At 42.2% G+C, this 9,382-nt stretch overlaps 1 protein-coding gene across 1 annotated transcript in view; it reads left to right on the forward strand.

Moving 5' to 3' along the window:
* Positions 1-1,739: 1,739 nt before the first annotated feature.
* The window catches only part of LOC310770748 (SH3 and cysteine-rich domain-containing protein 3-like), a gene marked incomplete at its 5' end in the record, with an annotated part of 10,216 nt that continues 2,573 nt past the window's right edge, over positions 1,740-9,382 (forward strand). Inside the window, 11 exons of the mRNA XM_083663464.1 lie at positions 1,740-1,756; positions 2,196-2,274; positions 4,029-4,182; positions 4,277-4,374; positions 4,527-4,608; positions 5,728-5,825; positions 6,087-6,150; positions 6,357-6,397; positions 8,365-8,468; positions 8,578-8,629; positions 9,362-9,382. The exon at positions 9,362-9,382 is cut by the window's right edge and continues 117 nt beyond it. Coding sequence (XP_083519590.1) covers positions 1,740-1,756; positions 2,196-2,274; positions 4,029-4,182; positions 4,277-4,374; positions 4,527-4,608; positions 5,728-5,825; positions 6,087-6,150; positions 6,357-6,397; positions 8,365-8,468; positions 8,578-8,629; positions 9,362-9,382 — 810 coding nt within the window. The remainder of the gene's footprint in view (positions 1,757-2,195; positions 2,275-4,028; positions 4,183-4,276; positions 4,375-4,526; positions 4,609-5,727; positions 5,826-6,086; positions 6,151-6,356; positions 6,398-8,364; positions 8,469-8,577; positions 8,630-9,361) is intronic.

Genomic DNA, 9,382 nt, shown 5'->3' on the forward strand with positions numbered 1-9,382 from the left:
AAAGTCAAGAAAAAAATCTATCAAAACATCCTCGGTGTCATGTGGTTTGTTGTTGGATTCATTGAAGCAGATTGTGGACGTTTGGTTATATAAAATAGCTACACACATACTGTACATAGGAGGTGTTATTGAGTTAATTGCCCATTTCCAAAAAACATTGGTAGATCGTCACACTAGAGGCAGAACAAACATGACGACAGTCAAATCCAATTTCACACACAGTGCTCTTTTTAAACCCATTGGATGTTTATGGCACAACGTTGAAACATTTCCAAGTGTTGATTTAATTTGTCACGTCAGTTTACCATCTGAGATAAGACTCTGTATCATTTGGTGACATCACATGTCCTTGGTTGTATGATTTGACAGTAAGCGCTTTAAGTTACTGGATGGAAGTATTGCATCAGATTTACTGACAGCAGGCCCCGGGCAAACAAAGTGTGTGAGTCAAGTTTGAATACCACATTTCAATGGTAATCTTAACGGAACATCTGATGTAGATGAGTTTGTTTGAACTCTCACCAAACAATTTTTGTTGTTTGTTTTATTGAAAGGGATTCTCTTGTTTACTTGTGTTTAGGGTGCTTTTCACTCACTTCACTGCATCTCATTAGTGCAAGTTTATTTGGTGTCCTCTGGTGGTTCGTTTTTGTCAAATCCTAAAACAGGGCAATTGTCAAAAAGTAAAGTCGACCACAAGTAGTCTGCAAGTGTGTTAACACCAGAACGACCAATAGGCAGTCACTCATGCTATGATGCAGTAACATATAACTCTCATTACCCGAGTGCGGAACCTGAAACAGGGCCCTGTCATTTTTACCACTCCGCTGGGTCGGGGGAGCTTGTCAGCTTTTAAAGCGCTCAGCTGTCCCAAGCAGTCATATGGAACGCACACAAGCAGTCACATGGACACAGTGCAGAGGCTGGGGCTGGACTGCTGGCATTACTCATCCCAATGTCCCACCTGTTGACGCCTCATTTGGAAAGTTGACCATGTGAAGGACCAAACAAAGAGTCTGTAGGACCCCTCCTGACGGCAACAGTTGTGTGAGGAACCCCTCACTCAGTGAAGACCTGCATTCAACTTCCACGGTTGGTTGATATTAGAGCGATAGGCATGCATGGGTACTCATCTAAAAAATAATCTGACCAGCTTGCTCTGATCATTCTTAACTGCTTACTAATACCTCCCAAGTACTCGTTTAGCGGTAGATTGTTGAACGTTTTCTTGTGCATGTACTGGGAGATGTATTTTTGCGTGTGGAGCAACATGAGATGAGAAGGGGGATACCCTCTGTAGATGCTTCAGCCATATCTTTTGCCAGGTTGTGACTGTTCCTGTTTTAACTTGGCTGGGGTCAGGTTTCTGCCCCAGAATAGGCCTCACGCATCTTGAAATTAATCGCATCTTATTGTCACAGCACACTGATAATGTAATGCTATTAGGGTGAATAAGTGTGCACGCATGCTTACCTGTCCATTTGTAGACAAATCTGATGTATGAAATGGAATTTGTTGATTGTTGATTGTGACTGGATGCCAAGAAGTTTGCCTTTACCATTAGACACTTATATGGATTTAGTTGCACACGTTTGTGGGGAGTCCCAGTATGGTATGTAGCAGAGATAGCTGTGATGCCGGGTGTTCTTTTTGTTTACAGTGCCCTCTACTGGCCCAAAGTGCCAACTACCTGGAGGTAGTTGGTAGCTATTTGAACCCTGACTGACCCTGCAAACACCATGGCTAATTATGACTCGTGAGTCCGGTCTTTTTTTTCTTTTCTTTTTTACTGAAGATGGGAGCAGGAATTCACTCAACTTGCCTGGATTGTCCCCATAAATGTATACGAGTTGAGTTTTCCCTGATTTCTACACTGGCCTAGGGGCTAGGGGGGTAATGCTGCCTGTGTGGGAGGGGGATTTCCATGAGATTAGGGGTTTGAAGAATCTCCCAAGACCCCAAAATAACCTTTTGGAACAAACAAAGCACTGCTGGAAATAATTGAAGGGCCTTGTATGAAAAAGATATGCACTAAAGTTTACATTGCATATTAATGCTTAGGAGGGCAGAAAGAAAGGAGTCCACATGGTCCACTTACAGTATGAGTATAATGGGCAATGCAAGTGCTGAGAGGCCTAGCTGAGCATGAGGAAATATCGGTCATAATTTGTCAACATTTGACCTTTCGATGACAGATTGGATGACAAGGACTCGCTGGATATTCACGACAACCCACCTCTGCCTGATAATGTGGTGAAAGAAGAGGACAACACGGTGAGAGATATTATGTACACAGTATCCACCGCTTACATCCAGGCGGTATTTATTAGCCAGATATAGCCAGACAACTGACGTCACAAAGCCAGGTAGCTCTGTCAATGGCAATAGTAATGATCATCTCTATTTGTGATCAAAGGCAGAGCCTACTTTAAGGCTTTTTTTGGGGGGGGGGGTGGATAAGTGGTTGTATTGATGAAGAATCAATGAAGTAGACACACTGTCTCACACCCTGCTAATATAAATCCAATCATTTAACAAATCCGTCTTTTGAGCCTCGCTCGACATTTGCAGTCTTTTGAAAGATGTGATAGACGTGGCATTGCCTGTAATCAATCAATCAATCAATCAGTTTAATACATGTCCCAGAAGGGCACTTTGGTTCACATCAGGCAGTAGTGGATAATTACAACATCATTACTAGTTTGAGAGTAGTAATAAAGGCACACTTCAGAATTGTAATACATTATTACTAGTTTGAAAAAGTAATAAAGGCACACTTCAATATTATATTATGTATATTATGTTATTGACGTTTCTTGATTTGTGGAGGCTTGCTGGAGGACGGCCATATTGGCCCCCATAGCGGCTTAATACGGAGAGCTGAACGGAGCTGCAGATTGATGGTCCTGTAATGTGTCAACTGTCCCCGTGGTGTTAGTCAGCTATTGTAGGGTATCACCGGGCCCCGCCCCCTTCTAATCCTGCCACTGATGGAGGCCTGTGTGTGTGTGTGTGTGTGTGTGTGTGTGTGTGTGTGTGTGTGTGTGTGTGTGTGTGTGTGTGTGTGTGTGTGTGTGTGTGTGTGTGTGTGTGTGTGTGTGTGCGTGCGTGCGTGTGTGTGTGTGAACGCTATGGCTATGTACTGTACTGTAGTATATTTAGGAGGAGCAATGTTCAGACTCTTTATTACGTGCAGCAGGGAATTCTGTCGGTCCCCGTTGAAGGCTATTTTAAGCTCTAAGCCCTTTCAATCAACCCCACCTGTGGTGTGTGTGTGTGTGTGTGTGTGTGTGTGTGTGTGTGTGTGTGTGTGTGTGTGTGTGTGTGTGTGTGTGTGTGTGTGTGTCCAGAAATCTAGCTGTAGCATCTATAACCCCTTTCTCAAAATGTGTGTACAGTGTCTACGCATTTTTAGCTGAAATGGAAATGTTCCCAAAATAAGCTAATTTCAATAATGGCATGTTTGTGCCGCCCTTCATCAGTTTGTTGAACACATGATGCGTGGATCTGTGTTCAGCGCAGCCCTGGAAACAGAGCAGACAGGCAGACTCCGCATGACTCACACACCCCAGGGTGATTCAGTATTAATAGAAGATTTTCTAATAGAAAATAAAATGGCATGAAGTGGGAGGGACAGTGCAGAGACACGGGGATACTGTTGTGGTTGAATGAAGAACAAGCAAAAGAGAACCATCCAGTGGAGTTGCTATCAGTCCTGAGACTGAGTCTTTGAGGTTTGTTTAGTTAGTTGGTTTAGGCTTCGGCTTGCTTGACTCCTACTATATAGTACCAGGGCTTCATAATATCTTACAGTTTTGTTGGCACCTGTCTACTACTACCACACCCAATTAAAATGTTTAGATTTTAACAATCAGAATATCTGATCTAAGACCAGTATTTGAAGTCAAACCGCTTACTCAACTTAGGTAGGCCTGCTTGTGTTTTGTCTTCCGACAGGAGACACAACTCATGGTTATCCTCGGTATTGATTTTGAACATGCATTCCTAATCCCTGCATCCATATCCAGGTATATTTCATCTATGATGAGGAGGTCGAAGAGGAGGAGAAAGACGAAGCGCCTCCGGAACCAATAAAACCAGTCAACGACAAACCTCACAAGTTCAAGGACCACTACTGCAAGAAACCAAAGTTTTGTGACGTCTGCGCGCGCATGATCGTCCGTAGGTCCTTCTTCTTGTCTCCTGTTCTCTGTCCTGCACCATAAAAGAGAAGAGTGCTGTCATTTGTCTCACATTTTGCTCATTCTCTCTTCAGTCAACAATAAGTTTGCGTTGCGATGTAAGAACTGCAAAACCAACATCCACCACCAGTGTCAGTCCTATGTGGAGTTCCAGAGATGTTTTGGGAAAATTGTAAGCTTCCTTCCATAGTCCACAGTGCTTGAGCTTTAATTCAATACTACTGTTTACTGCCGAGCATACCTTTTGTCTGAACTCTCCTCTCCTCTCTTGTTTCCTTCTCTTCTCTCCTCTCCTCTCCTCTCTTGTTTCCTTCTCTCCTACAGCCTCCAGGCTTCAGAAGGGCCTACAGCTCTCCTCTCTACAGCAGTCAGCAGAATGCCACAGTCTCACAGCTGCTGCCCTTTTGTGAGTCCAACTTCCACACATGCTGCGTAAAGAGAAAATTCACCCTGAAAGCAAATTATTAATTCATTACTATGATGGAATTCTCTAGACTACGTTTTCTGGGGCTCACTCAATTCAATTTTATTTGTTTGACTGTTCATATGAACAGTATGGTCCACATTTTCTCTCAAGTCAATCAAAGGAGGATTTACAGAAGACTGTTAGCTTGTATCGCTGCTCCACTGACAGTGTATTGCAGTGATTCCCAACCAGGGGTACATGTACCCCTAGGGGTACTTCAGCAGCTTGCAGGGGGTACTTGGAAAGATTGGGGATTACAATGTATTTCCAAAATGATAAAAACTGATTACTTTTTCCAATTGTACAGAATTGTATTAAAGATGAGTCATTAAAATAATTTTAATAATGAGATGTGTTAGAGAGGTCATCTAAAAGTTTAATTTAACAAATTTAGGAGAATTATCGACAAGCATGAGTGAGGGGTACTATTGGCATGGTAAACCACTCATGTGGTACATAACACAAAAAAGGTTGGGAACCACCGGTGTATTGAAAGGATGACTTGGGATGAGCTATAATTCATAGTTGGGTTGGGCTAACAGCTCTGAACCAGAGAATATTCCCTAAAAATCCATCTCAGGACAGTTACTCTTGATTGGTAATGGAGTAGGTATTGGAAGTTCTCCTTGATGCCATAATTGCCATTACAGATGACTTGGCTGGCTGCCTTGTTCTATTCTTGAGCTATTCATTTAACCAAATCTAAAACGAGCCTTCCAAGATTATAGGAATAATAGAAAGCTACATTTTCCTTTTGAGTTTTTCCACTTGTACATGTACAGTATATTAACCCATTGATACCTGATGCAGCATTTGTGTGTGTATCCCTTTAAGACCGCGAACCGCGTTAACGCGGTTCGCGGTCTTAAAGGGATACGCACACAAATGAGGGATATACACACAAATGCTGCATCAGGTACCAATGGGTTAAGGAAAACTCAACAAAAAAACACTTTCGGTTAGCAAAGCTCAAATGTAGCGATGGGATACATTTCACTCAACTGCTTTTGACTCTGTGTGATGATCTCTGGTTGTTTATTGATGACGTTTTCTTGGCAGCACAGTCAAACCGCACTGACCCTGTGTTTGAGACGCTGCGCATCGGTGTGATCATGGCCAACAAGGAGCGCAAGAAAGGATCAGAAGACAAGAAGAACGTGAGTTTGAAAGCTTTCAGAGCACCGATATTAATAATATAATAATAATTTTAAATGATGCCCCAATTCAGAGCCGCTTAACCCTTTAAGACCTGATGCTGCATTTGCATTGTTCTCCCTACAAGACCTGACGCAGTGTCTTGTGTCTGTAACTAAGTTCTATATAAAGTGTATTACAGTTATTAATATTATATTATATTAGTATATGATTACATGTGGATAATGGATGGTTCATTGACTGCAAATTCCTGAATGGTCCAGATGATGATGATGATGGAAGAAGATGAGTCCCAGCCCAAACAGGAGGAGGGAGGAGGTGAAGGAGGTGAGCTGAGATTTGAATCACTTTGTTTCTGAGTTTTTGTCTCCATATCTGTATTTTCCACAGCAGAAAATCCATGCTAAATAGTCAGCATTCTAGTGACTAGAAATATGTTGGCTTTCAGTTTTATCCACAGGGCAAATTAATATATATTTTTTCTTTGTTTGCTTGTCGTACTTTTTGTTGTGTTCTGTACTAAGCAAACACAGAGGGAGACAAGAAGGGAGACAAAGCTCCGGCTGATGACAAGGTCAGAGAATGTGTAGATGAAGATGACAATTAATGAGGAGGAGGATGATGACGACGACGACGACGACAACGACGACGATGATCATTATTATTTTAAATATGATGAGAGTAATGAGCATATTTATTTTAATGACTGTGAGAATTATGAAAATGATGCCAGTGACAATGATGATGGCCATAGTAATGATTGTGATGGGCTAACAACAGTGGAGATAGCAATAGCTATGATTGAAGACAGTTATGAATGATGATGATGATCAGTGGTGGACGTAAGTACCTGAAAGCCACACTTGAGTAGAACCTTAGATATCTTACCAGAAAATGGCTTTGGTAGAAAGTTAAAAGTCACCTATTAGAATACTACTTGAGTAAAAGTCTTAAAGTATTGTATCTGATATTTACTGTACTTGAGTCTCAAAATACATTTTCTGATATTGAAATGTACTTAAGTAAAGTATAAGTAAAGTACAAGTAACTGCTATTAATAAACAAGCACAGATCCTGTACAAGCCCATGGTGCATGTTCCAACCATGGTACAGCCACGGACGGAGTCTCAGTCAAGACTCTTACGGCTCGTGCACACCATGAAACGCTCGGCGGCATGCCTCCTGTGAAAGCCTCTTTGACGCTGCATCTTGATAGGCTGTCTTGCTCCATTTCCGCGTCTGATTGGTCCATTTCAACCTCGCGCCCCCTGCCGCTGGAACCGCCCAGCGTTTCGCTGTCGCAGACTAGAGGCGGCTTGTCTTCGAGCGGCTTCACGCTCGCAGGGCGGGACTAGGGCGGGACCTTTCGTTAAAGCTACCCAATGACAGCTCTTCCTACACATTTCGTCCCCCCACCCTTCTGTGTACCTCGACCTGAAAACGTTTCTACAGGCTACAGCTCCAAGCTGGAAGCTGGTTTCCACGCCCACAAAATGCTGCGACGAGGCGGAAAAGCGATTTTGCCATTGTAGATGTGCACGAGCCGTTAGTCAATGCCAACTTCTAGAGGCCATGTGATGAAACACATCGCCACTAAGCGTCCTTTCCGTTCCCCCAGACTGACTCACCTGACATCGCTGTGTGTCGTCCACGCTGCAGCTATGCTACAGTAGCACCGTGGAACAAACAAACAAACAAAAGACATGCCTGAAATCTTCTTTGTGACTTTTATAGCGGTTGGCAAACAACATTATGATGCATTGCCATCATCGTCTGGAATGGAGTGTGGATTTTGATTAATGTAACTTCCAAGCTACTGTAGGAGCACTGATTCGCCAAACCTGCTTGCTTGCAGGCTACCAAGTTTTTTTCTGATTTTTATTTTGTCATAAGGAGTAATAACTCAGATTTGGGGAAATATAGTGGAGTGAAAGAGTACATTTTATTTCGTAAATGTACTGTAGTAGTAATGTAGTAGAGTAAAAGTGAAAGTTGACAGAAATATAAATACTCAAGTAAAGTACAGATACTCCCAAAAAAGACTTAAAGGAACACTCCGCCCATTTTCAACCAGCTTTGTATCATTAGAACATCTGTAAACTGTAAACGGTTTTGAAGTCTGTCATTTAATTTGACAGTTATTGAGTGTTAAAATGTGGACCAGTGACATCACTGGTCCACACTAACTCAAATTAATAACTCATTAACTCAAATCAACTCTCAATAACTGTCAAACTAGATGAATGACTTCAAAACCGTTTACAGTTTGAGAGTTGATTTGAGTTAATGAGTTATTAATTTGAGTTAGTGTGGACCAGTGATGTCACTGGTCCACACTTTAACACTCAATAACTGTCAAATTAAATGACAGACTTCAAAACCGTTTACAGTTTTCTGATATACTACTGATGTTCTAATGATACAAAGCTGGTTGAAAATGGGCAGAGTGTTCCTTTAAGCACTGTAACAAAGTAGTATTAGTTATTACAACACTGATGTTGTTATTATGATGATGATAGGTGTCTCTGTGTGTTTCTTTAGAGTAAGAAGCCCCAGCCAGGGAAGATCGGTGTGTTCAGCCAGTCTCACTACTACCTGGCACTCTACCGCTTCAAGGCTATAGAGAAAGATGACCTGGACCTACAGTAAGCTCAACACATTCTCAACACCTCTCTCCCTCTTCCTCTCTCTCTCTCTCTCTCTCTTATTTCTGCTCCCCTTGACATACCCATCCATGTCTTACTTGTTTCTAAGTGCCGGGGACCGCATCACAGTGATAGACGACTCCAATGAGGAATGGTGGAGGGTGAGTCCTAGTTTTGATTTCTCATACTATTCAGACAGCATACAGTCACTGTATCCATGACCTCTGACCTCTGCCAGCTAAGTTGGAGGGAGCTAACGTTCTCCTGTTGGACTGTTACAAACATACTTGGTGGAGAGACAACGGCTTGGCCCAGTGATCAGTTGATTTGATTTTGGGGATGATTCAGATGTGAGATTTCTGCCATAAGATGATTATCAGCTTTGCTGAACTGTTCAGTGTTGGTGGATGTTTGCACTCTACTTACTGCAATGCTTTCTACTTCATAGTAATGCCTTTCAACAGGACTGTCTTTTTATTTTATTTTTTATCATTAAAACTCCCCAGTTAAGACACTGTACATTTGCCATATTTGCACAAATATAAATCAGATGTAAGGTATGCTACTGGTGGGAAATCTTGACATGCAAGAACTGACAAAGCCAAGCAAAATCCAAAACTTGTCCTACAGAGCAACAAGTGAGTGCTACATCCAAGAAAAGATAGATAGAACATCCGCTACCCAGTTTCCTAGCATAGCTTTGGATGGCAATTAACATGACTGCATTTATTTACAGGGGGGGAATTACCATGAAGAACTTAATATACGTCTTTGCGGAATTGTAAGATAGGCTACCTATTTGGGCAGCGGACTATCAATGAATTCAGACTGATATTGTTGACACGCTGAGATGATGACAGCACCTCACTGTTGAAGCTTGTTGCTCCGACCAGGGGAAGATCGGAGTCAGGACA

The sequence above is a fragment of the Poromitra crassiceps genome, assembly GCF_964638095.1.
Source record: "Poromitra crassiceps genome assembly, contig: HAP1_SCAFFOLD_220, whole genome shotgun sequence".
Taxonomy (NCBI): domain Eukaryota; kingdom Metazoa; phylum Chordata; class Actinopteri; order Beryciformes; family Melamphaidae; genus Poromitra; species Poromitra crassiceps.